General features: G+C 41.4%; 2 protein-coding genes across 3 annotated transcripts; one reads left to right on the top strand and one right to left on the bottom strand.

The window, feature by feature from the left end:
- Nucleotides 1–2026: 2026 nt before the first annotated feature.
- On the bottom strand, nucleotides 2027–6112 carry LOC135477703 (transmembrane protein 106B-like). The gene is made up of 6 exons (XM_064757896.1): nucleotides 5760–6112; nucleotides 5398–5461; nucleotides 4736–4901; nucleotides 3686–3876; nucleotides 2804–2857; nucleotides 2027–2240 (listed from the first exon to the last, which is right to left on the bottom strand). The coding sequence occupies exons 1-6, from the start codon at nucleotides 5983–5985 to the stop codon at nucleotides 2147–2149; spliced, it is 795 nt and encodes a 264-aa protein (XP_064613966.1). The 5' UTR covers nucleotides 5986–6112; the 3' UTR covers nucleotides 2027–2146.
- Nucleotides 6113–7519: 1407 nt separating this feature from the next.
- On the top strand, nucleotides 7520–17593 carry LOC135477620 (lambda-crystallin-like). Of its 2 annotated transcripts, XM_064757785.1 has the most exons (7): nucleotides 7520–7815; nucleotides 10360–10594; nucleotides 11343–11504; nucleotides 13202–13396; nucleotides 14333–14438; nucleotides 15350–15588; nucleotides 16647–17593. In XM_064757785.1, exons 1-6 carry the CDS (start codon nucleotides 7769–7771, stop codon nucleotides 15571–15573), a joined length of 969 nt encoding a protein of 322 aa, XP_064613855.1. In that variant the 5' UTR covers nucleotides 7520–7768; the 3' UTR covers nucleotides 15574–15588; nucleotides 16647–17593. The 2 variants fall into 2 exon arrangements, with proteins under 2 accessions (XP_064613855.1, XP_064613854.1); XM_064757784.1 differs by lacking the exon at nucleotides 16647–17593 and having other exon boundaries at nucleotides 15350–16286.
- Nucleotides 17594–19082: the final 1489 nt, after the last annotated feature.

Genomic DNA, 19082 nt, shown 5'->3' with positions numbered 1-19082 from the left:
CACTGATAATAATTAAAATCATCAGTGGTCGCGCAGCGGCGGAAACTTTTAGTGGTCCGTAGACTCTTCCACAGTTTTATGCCTCATAGCAGGGCGTGTCACGTAGAGGCTGTGGCCAGCGTTGAGAGTTTTTGTAGTCAACCGAACAGCAGATTGTGGTAACTAATGGACATCAGGCAGTTGCTATTGTCGCGTAAAGCACAAAACCATTCATCCCTGTACACTTAAAATGTATCTCGCGGGCAATATACATTGGATTTAGCCTGGGACATATACACACACACGTAAAAGCTGCTAAGGACTGGAACATTATGTGGATGAGCACCTGTAGTATTTACAATAGGAACCATCTGGTTTGTAATTGCATACAGCACATGACCATGTATATCTAGGCAGTTTGTAAAACTATACACGAGCGAGTCATGGCGATGGTAGCTTTGTCTGCTAAACACTGAACACGTTAGCAGGCTTACGTCAAAGGCTTAGGTGTTTAGATATGATAATACTTCCGCATATACAATTTAAATGTCGTTTGTTTCCAGATAATGATACAGATACTATTTCGCACGTTACGCATACTGTTAACTCTACTGATGAACATGTAAAAGGGCAAATCTGACACAAGAGTAAGACAAAGAGCCGCAATTTCCTGATCACATAAAAGCACGTAAAATCTGCGACAAAGCCTGTCGGCCTCCCGAGCATCAGGTTTGTAATGTTTCAAACATTCTTCTGACATAAGTAGTAAGTACAAATAAATAATATGATAACTAATTACATTATACCACCATATATACATGAAGGTCACATAAGCGACTTCTTATTAACGACTATCATTCCACAAAGGTGTTATAGCAGATCACTTCAATAGACTAGTTTAAGAAAAATAGGAAAAGACACGAGATTATTTACAAATGTGCAGGAGAAAAAGGCCAGAAATTCTGTTTCCGAATAAGACATGTAACCATTTCTTCCATATCAGTTCCATAAATGAATAATAATAATTAAAAAAAAACGGCAAAACTTAAAAATGAGTATAACAATATCACAACATACACAAATTAACCCGACATATTTGACACTAGCTGCATATATTCAAAGAAGACACCATTAAGTGACCATGATGAATAAAACGCTCACAATAAACTCAGTGTAAGTCATGTTTTTTTGCAGTCTTCTTTGATCTACTTTAAAGAGGCTATAGTGGAGAGTTAGTAGTGAACCAGTTGTGAGTTTCTGGCAAGTCATTGGTGAGCCAGTGGAGAATTAGTGGCGAGTCAATGGAGAGTTAATAGTGAGTTAGTGGTGAGCACGTTTGCAGTGGTGAGTTACTGGCAAGCCAGTGGTGAGTTGGTGACGGGAATGTGGCATACCACTGACCACAGAGAACCCTAAAGTCTGATTGGTAACACAAAATGTGATGATTCCATTTAAGATGACTCAGGCACTATAACTGCTCTCCAGAGATGAAGGTAGAAATACTTGAAAGTAAATTATAGATTAAAACAAACCTTATATGTGATGGTAATGATGAGGAACTATTCTGTTAGTCTGGAGTGTAATGATAGATTAAAAGTTTGCTATAGAAATACTGGCCTGGATAAAAAAGAATTAACAGCTTTGTATCTGTACAATGTGCACTCATTTGAGGTATACAAAAATGAAAAAAAAATATGTTAAAAATGTTTGTAGATCTACAGTAAAAGTACATGTAATCATAAAGTATTACTGGGGCATGTACCAAACCTGTAAAGTAGAAACCAAGTGGTTTTAAACACATGTTTGTATGGGATAAAGTTTATCACAGATGGTCACAGGTAACAACACCCATGAGCTGTAGAACACAATGTCGACATGTCTTAGAGCACCTGTTGAGGTCAGCCACTTTTCATAGGCTGGCTCCTGTAACCTTGCTCAATTTGAAAGTTGGTGCAACCCGCCAACACCGCCCCCCCCCCACCCAACTATACAAGCCCTCAAACATACACCCAACCAAAACGCAAACCCACCCACCCACGAACTCTGGAATGGTTCTGCTGCACATGAGAAACAATTCTCAACAACAGCGTTGTCTTGACAGAGAGGTGTGTCATGTATGGAAGAGGATTTGATTTGTCTTCGTGATGATGTAAGTTTACTTGCGGGGTCACACTGATGTGCTGTTGCCACAGCTGACGTGTTGATAAGTTGTTAGAGTAGTCTGTTCAGTCCGTCCGAGGTAACTGTAGTTGGCTGTCAGTCTGAAGGAAAAAAAAAAAGCACAAAACACACATTATAACTATATACGCCCAAATGTACAGTTACATTGCCAAGACAATTTGAAAAAACAGAATTATCTTCCTTGTGATTTATAGCACATAGATTTCTAGATAATACAAAATACACAAAGCCAAAGGTTTGGGAAGTCCCTCATGCTTCACTTCACATCATGTGTAATACATGTATATGTGTGTATTTATTACATGTATATGTGTGTATTTATTACATGTATATGTGTGTATTTATACCTGGATGATGTTTAACACCTTGTTGGTATGTAAGTGTGGTGTTTTACATCAGACTCAAGAGTATTTAACACAGATGAGCAGCAGTGTTTTGTGATGGAGGAAACCAAGCATAAGACAGGAAAAACCACTGTCCACTTGGACAAACCTCTTAATCCACTTGGACAAACCTCTTAATTTTGTGAAATATTTGAAAAGCAGACAATGTCAATGCACAATTCCAGTGTGTAATCTACATGTATCCATTACAACACACAGACAGATACCTCGGTAAAACATAAAACTTCACATGTACTTACTCAAACTGCATAAACAGATCATGCACCCATTTTCTGTGATCTGCACAGTAAGTCCTAAAAAGTAAAAAACAGATTTCATGTTAAAGGCAAACCTTTTCTTCTGTATGTTGATACATATACCCATCAATTACATTTGTATGATTTTATTATTCCACGTTTGCTATAAAACCTCCACAAAAATAAATATTCTTAAAATGGTTTATGTAAAACTTTATGCTAATGAGCCTGAAGTATATAATATATAGGTAACCATCACAGTAAAGGTACATTGACACATCCATCCCTACAAAAGCATAGAAACCCATCAGCTGAGTAGTTCAATATTTAGTGACTTATTTCATTGATGTCTTATTTATTTATTTATTTGATTGTTGGTTTATTGATGCCAAACTCAACACCTTTTTTTTCCCTCAAGGCCAGTTCTAGGAGCGGAGGAGAGTGGCCACAGTTAGCCATGGGCCTATGGCATACATTTACCACATACAGTATATACAGTGCTGGGAGGCAAGCTCTCTCCAGGGAATTCCATGCAATACTACACATGACAATCTTCAACTTCTTGACATCACAGCCTGAGCAGTAAGTGAATCTTGAATATTCCCTGTGTGAGAATAGAATGAAACCCACACCAAACACAAACCTTAACTACGGAGTGCTTTTTTACATGCTGTACTCAATTATGTTTCACTGTACGGGGAGGAGGCTGGAACTGGACACTAGGAAGTTATCACACTTCATCAGGCACATGTACATGACCAACTTCCTGACTAGAAAGTCATAGACAAAACAGGAAGAGCTGGATTTCAACTCAGTACATCAGCGGTCAAGGTACATGTAGATAGGGACTCGAGAAATGGCATACAAAACCAACGTCATACTTACGCCAAATATGCCTCATCTCCCTGGAGCAGGATGTCTAAATTCACGGTCTGTTCTTTAGTGCTTCTCATCGGTATCCTCAGCTGTGTGTTGTTTTTCCCCGTAGTTAAAACTTTCATGTCATACATTACCGATGACTGGATTCCAGTTATTGTTACAGGAAAATAATTGGAATTACTGAAGTTATAACGATTCTGAAAAGAAACAAAATAAAATCTTTTGCTGAATGAAAAGATATACCGCACTTTCTAATATGCAACACCTTATGCAAATGACACCTTCATATTCAATTCTCTATTTGACTGGTGTTTCACTTCACACTTATAAATATTTCACTACTATACCCGAGGTTCACAGGAAGAGGAAGCCTCACAAATCAAAACAGCTTGCCTGCTGCATGTAAATTTACATTTATTTATGTACCTTACAAAAGTCCTGTCAAAGACTTTATCTGGCTTCTAACCATGAAATTTTGGGGGCAAATACAGTGCCTTGTAAGTAAGAGGCAATCAACTAACTGACCTTGAGGTCAAATGATCTGAAGCACATGTACTGTTATCCATACAGACCCAGTCCCATCAATATTAAGCAGTGATCAACCGATTTCAGCACGTTATAGGCACAGCTATACTTTCAACGTAAACCTGGGAATTACATTCTCATCATGACTACTACTTGATTCCTACAAAATAGTCACAGATGATCCGGTAATTTAATAATAACAAAATATTTATTGTTTCACACGGCTGGAATGAACACGGACTCTGCTAAATGTGGTACATCCTTATTTACATCAGTATTATGCAGTGACAACATATACCAAGCAGTGGTCCCAAATACACAGTATTTAAAAATTATTTTTAACTGTCTCATTAATGAAAAATGGGAATAATATTTAAGACCATATATACTGTATCTATATATAACTAACATTTCAAACTCTTCCATCTGAATTTCATGCGGTTTGCATGTTTTTCGACCTGAAAGATTCTCCGGGAAAAAAGTGACAAAAAATACCGGCCTATAATGAGACTGTTCCAAGAAAAGACTCACAGTTACTGTAAAGTTGACAATACCCATTGTAACATTGATGTGCAGGTAGTTAGGCTCCAGGTATGGCTGCTTGCTAAGGGCAACCACGCTCCGCGGGAACATGAAGAAGAGGATTAGCCCAGCCACAAGTATTGATACGATGACAGCGATGAGCACATACAGGTACCTGCAGCAAAATCAACCGTACAGTGAATTAGTTCACACCATTATAAGGATATAATTTGTACCTGATGCAGGCTATGCCTCCCAATGTGTTCCTTGTGTTGCTGGCAATACTGTAGTGACATATGTAAGGCTTACTGCATAAGAACTATATTTTTGGAAATACAACATTTTAATGTGATTTTTAGTATTACATAAAGTTTTTAGTATTATAAAGTTTACTTCATTTCTGCTGATTTAAAAGTTTTTCTGTTGATGCTTAAAGAAAAACTTTTTCGTGAAAGTTTCATCACATGTTCTTCCCACAATGTGATTGAAATACTGCCAATGTGGCGTTAAACCATAACTGTTCATTCATTCTGACAGGGTAGATGGTCCGACATGCATGACATGCATTTGATCTCACTCTGTCAAAGTCAAAACTGAACAAAAATGAATGCCTAGCACGCACGGTCAAGAAAGAAATCTTCTGATATGTATGAGGCATAAAACTCTCTTACGTGCGCCGTGGCTTTAAACGCTCATCCTTCATGGGAATGATTGCTACCAGCCCACGTTCATCTTCTGCCAAAGAGAAAACAAAAGAGTTAAATGTATGCAGACACCATTCTAGCATATCCTTCAATTTCTATTCATTGGGGAATTCTCTTTCTCTGTTTCTCTATGTCATTTACAGGTTTGAGTCAGGGGGCTCGTTGAAATCAATGAACGTTTGCGGACAACTGAGAAGCGTGTCAACGACAAACAGCAGCCTAAACCTTACAAAAGGATACACGCTACAAGCAATGCGTCTAACCTAAGTGACTGTAATTTCTGTCGCTGTTTACCAGTTGTTCATGCGATAATTTTTACGGTTGTTTACCTTTCCTGATCCGACCAAGCCCTCGGCAGGAAGGGCACGGTACACTACCACGGAAAAACTCCTCATAGCCGCTGCTGTTAGACACAAGGTCCGGCGATCCTTGTGTGGCAAAATTCGCTCTTCCGTTCACTGAACCCTGCAGTACGGCCGACGTGCTGCCGTAATCGTTCCTTGTACGCTGATGTTTCAAACTTTCACTCTCTAAAGCTGAGTTCGATCCTTCCATGGTTTAACGATTAAAAAATACTCTTACTAAAGATCACCTAACAGCAAGACTGGCTTTTGCAAAACAACTCCAATGCATACTGCGTCACCTTAATCTAAAACTCGTGACCCTGTCAAATTCAACACGGTAAAACAACAACTAGCAAGCAGCGCCCTCTGTAAAGAGTCCTCATGGCTGTATCAAACATTCCGACTGTGTCAAGGGAAATATGTGATCCTAAATAGCGGAATTCCTGGACATGAAAGAGAAGTGTCCAAGCCTTTCGCTGCCCCACTACCTCGCTGTAATACAAAAATCGCCCATCTATCCGCTATTAAAAAAAAAGATTAACCACTACAATTATTTGTCATTTTGTTTTTCCTTCGTTCCGCCAACCGAACACTTCTGTGTCCGCATGCTCCAACAGATTCAGTTACGTTGTGCAACAAGCAAAGCCTGGCACTGTGTGAAGAAAGGCAAGTGTAACAACATTCAAGAACCTGTTATTTATAATAGTATATTCATGTATAGATTACATGTTTATGTGTACAGGGTACCGTTTTCTGATCGCCTAATCAGATATAGCCCGCACAGCCCCACAGTATGACTGTTAAATGTGCCTAGTCATACCACAAGTCATTTACATTTACAAAATTTGCCATATAAATGTTAGCCGCGGTCGTATAAGTAAACTATACTTGGGTACGGCGAAAAGCACCATTAAAAAAAAAAACAAATCTTAGATGTGACTGTCTTCGGCATGGTGTTCCAGTGAGGCTGCACTATACACATTCCGGCATTTGATCCGGCCTGCTATAAAGAGACACCGTCAAGATATTGCCGATGTAATACTGAGGGCACGTACAGTCCAAGCAAGTAAACAAACTAACTGTCACCTGCCCGTACGGAACATGAGCGTCATTTTTTGCTGGAACAGTGTTTTTGGCAAGATTTCCCGTGAAGAGATATCCTCTAAATGAAGATATCATTGTTATAAATTTGAAATCATGATGTTTGTGTTATATATATATACAGGCTTTTCGTGTTTGCAAACTGGTTACCGTAGGTCTTTATCGTAGATTGTGTTAAAAGGCGGGGGGGGGGGGGTGTTGTAAAGGCATGCATAGAGCATTTTTTGCGTTTGGGTTCATATAATTTTTGTCAGTGATCTAGGGCTCATATAACACTTTATAAATCAATATACAGTGTAAGTAAGATATAAACGATATGAAAGTCTTGGAGGGAGGCAATGACATAGTTATCTCCCCTCGTTCGTCTACCTAACTTAACATTCGTGACCTCTGAGTCAGATCGCTTTAATGCGCTATAGCCTTGGGTTGTTTTCTTGGCCATATTGGCCAAATATTCCAGATGCTTTTCGTAGTCATAACTGTAAAGTCCATGAGCCCGTGTAGGTAGATTCCTTTCACCTTTTTATGCTACAGATTCAGGAAGTCTTCACTTTAGCATGTAATAAGCAGAGAAATTAACAAGTAGAGCGATTATTTTGGGGGGGCGGGCGGGGGGGGGTAATCTGTCTTTGGGTAGACATAATTAAGAGATGAATTGAGAAGAGGTCGTATTTCACGGATTACGTATGATCATTTGTCAACTATCACACTGAAGTCACTGTTTTCGTTTTGCTTTCCATGCTGCACGTCTTCAAGATGGCTCTGTAAAATGGTCGAGTCGTCTCCTCAACGAAGGGAGCACAGGGTCGACCCTGTTGTAGGATGTCCAAACTGAGTTGAAATGTGGTATAAAGTACACATTCCCGTGTGACTGGTCAAGGATAGATAGAGAGATGGCGGCGAACCCGGCAAAGGACAAGAAGATAGGAATAGTCGGCAGGTGCGTATATGAAGATTTTACAATGGATAAGAATAGATATTGGGACTGGAGAGACTGGGGTAAACCAGGGGTGCTGACATGCTTAGCAATGACGAGCTTGGGGGCAAATCGTTGCTGATTTGACCTGTTTAAAACTTCATCGAGCAAAGCGTATCCTTGGTAGCTCAGTCAAAAAAAAAAATCAGTTTGAACAAATGCGTCGCTCTCGATACCTTTCGCTGTGCATCACTCAGGTCACTGCGATGAGGCAGGGAGTGATGACAGACAACATAAACAATCCGTGACAACCTTCGTCTCTAACAGTACTTTATACCCGTGCATTGTGTCAATCTAAAGCATGTACAACATGATTCTTACCACAAGCTAAAACAATTTTATTTATGAATGCTATACAATAGTTCCGCGGACACACGTGATGAGGCTAATCCTAAACAAGCCTACGTGCATCTCACAGGCTCCAAAGGTCAGGCTTTGATGGTGGCAGTGATGGAAGCGAAAGGTATAGATCGACGCATGCGCTTTAAAGAGTATGCCTTTCTCAGCGCAGAGAAAGCAGTGGCTGGTGTAATAAGTTCGGGCTGACTTAACCCTGCGTGGGAAGGGCCTCAGCAACCTGCGGATTATCGTGGGTTTCCACAGGGCTCCGCCCGGTTTTCACTCACCGTAATACCGCCCGCCGTCATATATTCTTGAGTACTGCGTAAAACACCAATCATATAAATAAATAAATACTGCACTTGACTAGTTGTAGGCCTACTTGCTTAGTGGGTGGTGGGAAGAGGTGCGGGTTATGTGTGTGTGTGTATGTGTGCGGCGGGGGGGGGGGGGGGGGGGGGGTACGGGCTACGTATCATGTATAAACCAAACTGGGATGATTACCCTATATGTATATCACATGCACACGGTGTAAACTTACATTTATCTCTGTTAATAAAGTTGCATGTCTATATATGTATCTCTGGTAAGTAGCGTTCACATTATGTGGTATCATGTCTATAGAGCAGTAATGGTTATTTGGTTACAAACCACTACATCTTTATTTAACATACAAAATACACAGATATATTTAATTGTATTTGTATTTATGTGTGCGCATGTTGTGAGTCGTGTAGATCTCTGACAACATAGATTTATATACACACATAACATAGATAGGGGGGCCTACACATGTACATCTGCTCGTTAACAGTCACCATATGCAATTCGAGCATACCTAAATCTGTTAAGTCATTTTTAGGCTAAGACCTGACAGTCGTAATCAGGAGAGTTTTGTGGGTCAGGCAGGATAAAGGACATTCTGTCACACCATGGCCGCTCTAACACACAGCCCTGACAGCTCCTCTTACAGGCCACGATACCCTCTGTACGCCTGGTGTAAAGAGGTACAGGGTAAATGCTTAGCATGGATATTTTTCGGAAAACGATAGGACCCTACCTACACATTCACTTCCTTCCATGAAACAAACAAACAAAAAAGCAGATGATCAGAAAAGAAAAAAAAAGTAGCAAGCATTTGGTATTCCGGAAATTAATGTTATCTAAGCACCGTCACATTTTACAGGGTGGGGCTTTAAATATTTGAAATTCCCTTAGTTGAAAAAAATATATACTCGGGGGCTGTCCACATGCTATCTCTCAGACGGACCCTTAAAACAAACCACCGTGATATGAGCGAAATGATGAAGATGAGCGTTAAATCAGTCAATAGGTCAATCATTCTGCGAATCAGTCATAAGCTCCATTATGCTATATTATCTACCTTACACTGATTATACCCAAACGTCCGGTCAATGAGTGCATCCATCGATCTGTATGCATATACATTTTGAATGGTGACATCTAGCGGCCATTGTGTGTTAAGTGGCAAAAAAGCTGATGTGATATCACTGGTCCAAATATGATCAGAAAAGGCCGTCGTATAGTCCAAAGTTTCATATGCATTCTACTACGTTGAAAAAGTTCTAAAAACATAAATCAAATTATTTTTGTGTGCACTGTTTAACGATCTTTCATTTGAGATATACTTCACGTTAATGTTTTCTTTGCCTTTAAGAAAATGTTATACTGAGAAGACAAACATTGGTTTATTCTCAGAATGAAGATAAACATCGGTTTATACTCAAGGTTGCCGATTAAACGGTATTCAATAGTTTGTAGTAATAAACCATTTCAGTAATTCTATATAGATGTGTGAATGCATTCGCCGAATGGACCCTGGGACTAACTAGTTCAACTCAAAAAATGTGGTTTTAAAATCATTAGGCTGGGTTGGAAAAATTCTAAAGTAATAAATCCAACTATGTTGCTAAGTTTTTTATGGTCTTTCGTCTAATATAATACTTATGGCTAGTGTGTTCTTACTTTTAAGGAAGGAGAAACCATTGTCTGTTGTTTTCTGATTAACTTTCACAGATTTTTAATTGCGAAGTGAATTTGTAGAGAATTGGCGGAAGGCAAATAATGTCCCGCTACCTTCATGTAAGAGCACCTAAGTTTAATACAGATAACTTCATGAATAACCCGCTGAACTCCCGGTAATTCCAGTGGCCTTATTGGACGAAGTTGGTGCATGCTGTTCGCCAGTGTGGGTTACCAGGTGTCCGTGTATGACAGCGACCCGCGCCAGGTGTCCTCGGCGCTGGCCGACATACAGCAGCAGCTACAGGAGCTGTCCGCGAGCGGTCTTCTCCGAGGTAGTCTGACGGCTGAGGAACAGTGCCAAAGAGTTTCGGCTGCCAAGGATATGGAGGACTGTGTTCAGGGAGCCAAGTTTGTACAGGTAAAACCCGACGGTCATGGGCAACATCTCCAAAACGAGATTTCTTGATCCCCACCCCCCCCTCCAAATCCTGAAAATTGACTCTCACTGGAAAAATTTGGTTCAACCGATTAATTCAGCCTGTCAACTAGTTCGTCAACTAAAAATTCAGAAACAAATGTGTAGGATACAGGTCTGGATCTTGTGAGATTGCTGTCTGGATCTTGTGAGATTGCTGTCTGGATCTTGTGAGATTGCGGTCTGGATCTTGTGAGATTGCTGTCTGGATCTTGTGAGATTGCGGTCTGGATCTTGTGAGATTGCGGTCTGGATCTTGTGAGATTGCTGTCTGGATCTTGTGAGATTGCTGTCTGGATCTTGTGAGATTGCGGTCTGGATCTTGTGAGATTGCAGTCTGGATCTTGTGAGATTGCTGTCTGGATCTTGTGAGATTGCTGTCTGGATCTTGTGAGATTGCGGTCTGGATCTTGTGAGATTGCTGTCGCCTACAGCTACATCGACGAGTCAGTCCATGGTCCCGTATGAAGCAAGGCCTTTTAGTCTTGGCCTCATCACTAATGTCCTTGCGCGCTTCTGTCAACAGCATTCATCAATAAAATTTCTTTAGGTGTTAATTGGGAACATGTTTAACATACTTTGGATAAAGACAATGGTAATCCTTGAGTAAGGCGTTTGATGCTGATCAAGTGAAGTAGGCACATGCATTACAAAATTTCCAATTTTGTCAGTAAACACATCTGTTTTGCAGGAATGTGTTCCCGAAGTGTTGGATATCAAGAAAGAAATTTTTGCGAAACTTGACGACTTGGCGGGGGATAACACAATATTGTCCAGTTCAACCAGTAGTATGGTGCCATCCCTGTTTACACGTGGCATAAAGAAGAGAGCGCATGCTATTGTTTGCCATCCTGTAAGTTTTGAACTTTTACACAGTCTTTTTACCCTTTGATGCTTCAAAAAGTATCCTGCTACAGAGTATTCTGCTAAATATAGCACACATATTGTTTTAATTCAATAGAAAGATTGTATTATATACTAAAAAGAATATTTTGTTTAGTGTACCATTTTTCTGTGGAATATAACTACTGTGTTCCAACCTGAGCTGACGAATTATTCGCACTATATCTCCAGTTTGCCCACAAAACGTCAAAACAAAGACTGGAATGAAAAAGAGACTTCTCAGCTTGGACCCGAATTGCATTAGGCGGGAAAATGTTCGCCATTTTTATGCAACTGCATAAAGTGGCATTGTTCAGTTGAGGGACTGACCAGAGCCCTATGTATAAGGATGGTGTATGTGTCTGTTGCCTGGCGGGGGATTGCACTGGACGGATGAACTGAGTGGCAACGCCTCTGTATGTGGTCGTAATCATGCTCCTTCAGCTGCTTTGTTGTAGACATTTCCACTGTTTTCGTCCTAGCTGCATCGGTTGTCATTGCCTCCGTAGCCCCAGGTGGCTATTTCAATTCCTGTCTTCACACTAGGCTGACAGGAGTATCACATCCACAGGGGGAACCAATGGTAAACCATACACCGTTTGATGCCACGTACGGGAGAAGCTGAAATAGCTACCTGGGGTTATGTCCTCCCTAGTGCCGACTGCTGCAATGTGGTCATAGCCGGTAGTGTGTACTGATTGTAACAGTCGTGGGATTTTTGGCGCCTTATGAACAAACACCTGGTAACTGTATGTTACAGTTGTTTCCTTACAGGTGTAGACTAAAAATACTTGTTAAAAAAATGACGGTATATCTTACAATATCCAGTCCTAATTACAGAACATGGGAGAAATATTGTTAGATAACGTGTTCTAGATTGTGCCATCATAGTAGACTAGTGCCATTTGCTGATATTCGCTTAATCCGGATTTTTTCATAAACAACCAGCCCCATGCTATCTGCCATGTGTCCACCGTATGCAAGAATATTTTACGTATACAATGGCAATCGGCTTTATTTTATTTTTTTGATCGGTATTTTACGCCGCACTCAAGACTATTTCACGGAAAACATTATGGTGGGAGGACACCGGACAGGGACCAGTGGAATCCCAAGATCAGATCAGTTTTATGAGTGGAGGAAACCGGAGTACCGGGGTAAACCACGGACCTATGATAAGTTACGGACGAACTTTCGTACACTGATGTTCAGATATGTACATCATATTGGTGGCAGAAAAGTGGCCTTAAACGGACCTTAGACTGGAAACGGCCACACAAGCGCCTCAAAGGCCCCACAACCATTCAAACGGCTTCACGAGCGTCTCAAAGGCCCCACAACCATTCAAACGGCTTCACGAGCGTCTCAAAGGCCCACAACCATGCAAACGGCTTAACGAGCGCCTCAAAGACCACACTACCATGCAAACGGTCACACGAGCGCCTCAAAGGCCACACAACCATGCAAACGGCCACACGAGCGCCTCAAAGGCCCCACAACCATGCAAACGGCCACACGAGCGTCTCAAAGACACCACAACCAGTGGTTTTTAATCCGCGCCACCAGTACCATAGATATTGAAATGGAAACACCATTATAACAATTTCGATCCCGTGCAGAGGTACGCAAAAGTTTTCATTTATAAAAAGTGTATCCTTTCCTCATCAGACCAATCCACCATATTATTGTCCATTGGTGGAAGTTGTCCCGTCCCCCTGGACTGACCCGGAAGTACTGGAGCAGACAGTGGCCCTCATGCGTGAGATTGGGCAATCGCCAGTGATTATCAAGAAGGAAATTGACGGCTTCGCTTTGAATAGGATTCAGTACGCCATCATGGGAGAATGCTGGCGGCTTATTAACGTAAGTTATCTTTCTGGATTTATCAATTATCTGTCGGTACAGTGGTACTCACAACTTATAATGGTTAATACACGTTAGACAACGCGGGCTTTGTAGTTTGAATTAGTTGTAGAATTTTCCTTAGAACCTGTCCAAACCCGTGTGTGGTCATACCAAAGACTTTGAATATGATACCTATTGCTGCCTCGCCTGGCATTCAGCACTGAGAGGTTAGAACAAGGAATCAGGACTGGTTGGCCCGGTATCAGTATAATGTAACTGGGTGAGGTGTCATGTCTGGTGTCTCCGGCATGATATTTCAGCGGCGGCAGCCCTCTGGCTGTATGGACTCGCTCTGCTACAAGAGGACACATAATATGTACAAAAACTTAAATTCTTCTCGTCGTCATATAACAGGAAAAATTGTTAAGTTCGATAACAACAGCAACGCCGTCCATGGAGCTGATCGTTGCAGATCAAATGAAATTCTGAGTGTGTTTGTAATTGGGCATGATGTTCTTCTTGTTTCATCATGGAGTGCTTATTTGAAATGCGGAAAAGTAGTTTGTGTGGTAATATTTTTGATCTGTACGGAATTTTCATGATTCTTCCAGTGATGGAGAATATAGCAGGCCCTAGGGTCAAAAGCATTGCTACCGTGTACTTAATTTACTAAGGACAGCCCCACGGTGCTCCCACAGTTGACGAGGTAAAACAAGTGTCTGATATGACAAGCAATCTGTACACCCCAAAAGAAATGAAGTTTTTCTTCACTTCAAAAGAAATGTGCTATAATGTGGTGTTAGGAAATGATAGCATAGAGATTGACAATGGTTGACAATGATTACTTTATAAAGACGCCAAAAATTTAAACAAATGAGCAAAACAACAGTTTGATGTGGAAATCTACATGGGTAGTTCAAAATTGACTCCAAAATCAGCTCTGTGTTTTTTCAGGATGGTGTCATCAGTGTGGAGGATATGGACAAAGTTATGTCAGATGGGCTGGGCATGCGCTACGCCTTTCTGGGGCCTCTAGAAACAGCCTATCTGAATGCTGACGGTAAGATTCAACTGTCTGCATGTCATACTCCACCACACTTACATGTATTTGTTTTGTGCTTTCCAGTATTTTTATTTTCTCTTGACATTTTCTTATGCTATCACCGGGCTTAATTAGAGCATTGTACTTAAGAATGTTTCATTTACTTGTAAGCGAAGGTGAATAGAATTAAAGGTGGAAAACAGCAGCGCTCGAAAAAACAGCGACGTCATTGACCAATGGCGTATTGACTGCGATGACTCCGGTCACCAAGCTGTCGCTATTCACCATCTAGTTTTCACCAAGAATCGAATAGTTCTGTTTTCCATTAATGCAAGTTGTCCCAAACAACAGTCATGGCGGACAGAGTCTGGCACTGGGAAACGTGCATTGGCTGTACATGCAATTCTATGGTCATCAGGCCAGGTATATCAGTTTATCAATGAACAGCTAGAGAATATTTCCTTTTCCTTTGCATACTTTTTTTGTCTTGTTGTTTTCTTGCAAGGGGTCGGGGATAGTGTTTTAACTTTGCCCATCCGTTCATCCGTCCGTCCGTCCGTTCGTTTCGCCGCCCGTTCGTTCATCCGTCCGCCAGCTATCGTCCGCTATCACTCTCGCCAGCTTAGAATTTCGTTTCCGCAGGATATACATGTATCTTTCTTTACTGGTTTTGTGTTGGTTTCAAATTTATTCTGTAGGTACTTTGGCCTAAGACCTTGCTTGGGGTTGTTTTTGCTTGCCTGTACCCAGCCGTTCGCTTGTTGGTTTGTCACTTTAAGTCTCGATCATTAGTTTCATGTGATAAAGTGTTTTATCCTCCAGCCTATAAAACTCAGGAAGGACGGACGGACGGACGTACGCGTACGTGTATCAAACGATAAAGGGTGAGCGATTTTTGTTTAAACCTTAAGTTTTAATGTATTTGACAGGGTTCCATGTGTACGCTGAGCGGTATGGGGAAATGTTTCTGAGAATTCAGAAGAGTTTTGGAGAGCCCATTCCAATGTCCGGTAGTTCTCTGGATCGTATACATAATGAATTGAACAAGGTGACGCCTGTAGAGAATATATCCAGCCGACGTCAGTGGAGGGACAGGCGACTAGCGGCACTTGCCAAACTCAAATCAGACATGGACACCAAAGACTCGAAGTAATATAAAAATAACAAGGTAATTTACAGGCGACTGACAGCACTGGTCAAATTCAAAACAGACCAGGTCGGCGAAGATTCAAAGTAATATTAAAGTCTGATAATGCATTCTAATGGCGACTCGCTGCACTGACAGCACTCAAAGGGGAACTGGCCGGACAAACAATGATTGATTGAGATATTAGACAAAATTTGGGTTAGTGTTAACTGCTTTTATAGGCGACTGGCAGCATCCATTGGCCAAACTAACACTCGACATCAAAGACTCGAAGCAATGACTGATTTAAGGTATGAACTAAATTTTGGTACGTGACAATTAAAAGGCTTTACGCCGCACGGCTCACGCTTCGACAGAATGTACTCATTACCGAGTTCATTTACTCAGAAAGTGCATTTTTACAGGTCAGTCAAATACAGTGATGCTGTTCTTCCAGTTTTAATGCTTCTAATTATTTGAGCTACATACACTTGCGTGATGAATATGGTGCTCTGTATATGTCAGGGCGCAAATCGGGACTGGAGTGATAGAAAACTTAACCGTCCGTGTGTCTCCTGTGTGAGAAAGTTTGAAAGATACAATCCAGTTTGGACACATCGGCTTTGTAATACTCACAGCTGTTGATCGAATAAGAGAAATATTAATGAATACATGAATTACCCATATCTCGTAAAAAAATAAAAATGACCAGACTGAAAGTGCCCTGATATCTAGGCATGGCGTGAGATTAACTTATTTGGCAACATAAGCAATATTTTATTTATTTATTTGATTGGTGTTCTACGCCGTACTGAAAAATACATGTATTTCACTTATACGAGGGCGACCAGCATTATAACACGACCATCCGCAGGCTGCTGGATCTTGGATTATCATCGGAATGTAAAGGATTGGTTCTTGGTCAAAGGCTGTGCACAAACATCCATATCCCTGCATACCTTTTGCAAACGGACAGAGGGATGGAGGAACGTAGGGACGGGCGGTGGGAGGGAGGGAAGGACGGACGTACGCGTACGTGTATCAGGCGATAGAGGGTGGGCGATTTTTGCTTAAATCTTAAGTTTTAATGTATTTGACAGGGTTCCATGTGTACGCTGAGAGGTATGGGGAAATGATTCTGAGAATTCAGAAGAGTTTTGGAGAGCCCATTCCAATGTCCGGTAGCTCTCTGGATCGTACACATAATGAATTGAACAAGGTGACGCCTGTAGAGAATATACCCAGCCGACGTCAGTGGAGAGACAGGCGACTAGCGGCACTGGCCAAACTAAAATCAGACATGGACACCAAAGACTCGAAGTAATATAAAAATAACAAGGTAATTTACAGGCGACCGACAGCACTGGTCAAATTCAAATCAGACCTGGTCGGCAACGACTCGCTGCACTGACAGCACTCAAAGGGGAAGTGGCGGCACAACGAGAAATTTAAGATTTGGGTTAGCGTTAACCGGTTTAATAAGAGACTGGCAGCATGCATTGGCCAGACTAACACTCGACAGCAAAGACTCGAAGCAATGACTGATTTAAGGCATGAACTAAATTTTGGTTTGTGATAATTAAAAGGCTTTACGCCGCACGGCTCTCGCTTCGACAGAACGGACTCATTACCGAGTTCATGTACTCAAACCCTTGGTTTTAAGAAAGGAGACAACTAAAAGGAAGAAGGACTGTGGAAATCATCGAAATAACTTAATCAGCGAGTCTGGAATCTGGTTTGCCACGGCCGCAAACACTGAAGGTTTCTTCTACGACTAGAACATTCGCTGCGGTGATCGGTCGACAGACCAGCTGACTACAGCACGATTACGCGATGAAACTTTAAAATGTTATTGTTTACATGCATCATACTCTACATATTGATAACAGTGTAGCTGGGACAGAAAAGAATCGTTCACAAAAGTTTTATTGATCATTCGGATGATGTTGAGTCAGACTAGTTTTTCTTCCACTTCATCACTGGCAGCTTTGGTGTGATATTGTCTGACTCTCAACATATACTATGTATTACTAAGCGGTATTGGACTTTTACGGACCCCTCACAATCGATGGCCGCAGGACTTTTGTGCGTGTGATTAAACAGATTGCGTAAAAGCCTGTCACTTTAGTCTAGCTTTCTCGGTTTGACACGAGCGTGCTGGTTAGGTATTTTCTCCTGTTGGGTGATAAAGCCATCCGGCTTCCTTCCATACATGTTTGTGTTGGAATGCGTTGATAGAGAAATGTCAAAATAAACAAGTCAAAAAGTACAAAATTAAGTGATAGGCCTTTCTGAAATCTGTTATTCCTGCTCACAAAAACCCGTGCGGGTTATCGCGAGATCTTCTTGAAAGTAAAATACCACATACATGTAGAGGAAATAAGAGCTGGTTGGCCGGGCGTCAGAATAATGTGATCTTGTGCTATGTCGATCATAGAGAAGTTGCACGTGACATCACCTTCACGGAACAATAGCCAGTCGGCCATATTGGAGTCCTGTTTACATGGGCTGGTATAGCCATACTATTTCTGGCTGCCAGAAATAGATCATGCAACCCCTCTATCCCCTACAAACACGATCAACCACATACACATACTGAAAGCAGGACGAGAGCAGGACCTATGTTCTAGGTGTAAATCAACGCGCTGACCCAAAGCAGCAAAACAGGAAACAACTGACTATTAGCCAGAAGATATAGAAATGAAATAATTTGATTGGTATGAAAATTAAACAATCATCAAAGAAATGGATGGGCGTGGACCTGCATATGACCCTGGAACCTATCCTACGCAGGATTGTTTTAGTCCATCTTTAATTATAGCTTCATAATATGGCGACCCCCAGAAACCTGGCATTACGGGAGGCCATTGCGCAGGGGACTAGTTGTGCATGTAGTTACCTTCTCCCGTAATGTCGCAGCATCTGGTTAAATATGGGACACTAGGGAAGGGCATCCTGCCATTACGGGAGGCCATTGCGCAGGGGACTAGTTGTGCATGTAGTTACCTTCTCCCGTAATGTCGCAGTATCTGGTTATATATGGGACACTAGGGAAGGGCATCCTGCCATTACGGGAGACCATTGCACAGGGGCCTAGTTGTGCATGTAGTTACCTTCTCCCTTAATCTCGTATTGTCCTCTATCTACTTGACATGGACCACATTAATGGTCGATGCGACACGCAGTATTGCGCAGCGGGATGATATGTATGCATGTTGTACGACCAAAGACGCTGTTGTCACACGAGGAGAAATGCTTGGCAAATTTTACAAAATAACACACCTTCACCAGACTCCGATACATTTGTTAATCTGCACGAGAAACTTTTCTGACGCGTCTTCTGCGTGTCATTAGCAGTGAAAGTGGCATTCGAAATGTAACTACGCATGCGCCGGTCGGAAATTGTTTCGCTTTATTGTTGGCAGTTTACGGATGAAGGAAACCTGAATGCTAGGGGTACATCACCGCCCTTGTCTATACACGCCATATAAAAACATGAGTCTTAAGCTATCTAGAGGATTATGTCAACACGTTAC

Source organism: Liolophura sinensis, chromosome 11 (assembly GCF_032854445.1).
Source record: "Liolophura sinensis isolate JHLJ2023 chromosome 11, CUHK_Ljap_v2, whole genome shotgun sequence".
Taxonomy (NCBI): domain Eukaryota; kingdom Metazoa; phylum Mollusca; class Polyplacophora; order Chitonida; family Chitonidae; genus Liolophura; species Liolophura sinensis.
This window is presented reverse-complemented; position numbering and strand designations above follow the sequence as displayed.

Bases quoted from the DNA above. Each gene is read 5' to 3' on its own strand.
- LOC135477703 (XM_064757896.1), bottom strand. From the start codon at position 5,985: ATGGAAGGATCGAACTCAGCTTTAGAGAGTGAAAGTTTGAAACATCAG. The intron at 4,902-5,397 runs GTAAGAGAGTTT...ATTTTGCTGCAG, and splicing joins CGTTTAAAGCCACGGCGCAC to GTACCTGTATGTGCTCATCG. The intron at 2,858-3,685 runs GTAAGTATGACG...TTTACTTTTTAG, and splicing joins GGAGATGAGGCATATTTGGC to GACTTACTGTGCAGATCACA.
- LOC135477620 (XM_064757785.1), top strand. From the start codon at position 7,769: ATGGCGGCGAACCCGGCAAAGGACAAGAAGATAGGAATAGTCGGCAG. The intron at 10,595-11,342 runs GTAAAACCCGAC...TCTGTTTTGCAG, and splicing joins AGGGAGCCAAGTTTGTACAG to GAATGTGTTCCCGAAGTGTT. The intron at 14,439-15,349 runs GTAAGATTCAAC...TGTATTTGACAG, and splicing joins AGCCTATCTGAATGCTGACG to GGTTCCATGTGTACGCTGAG.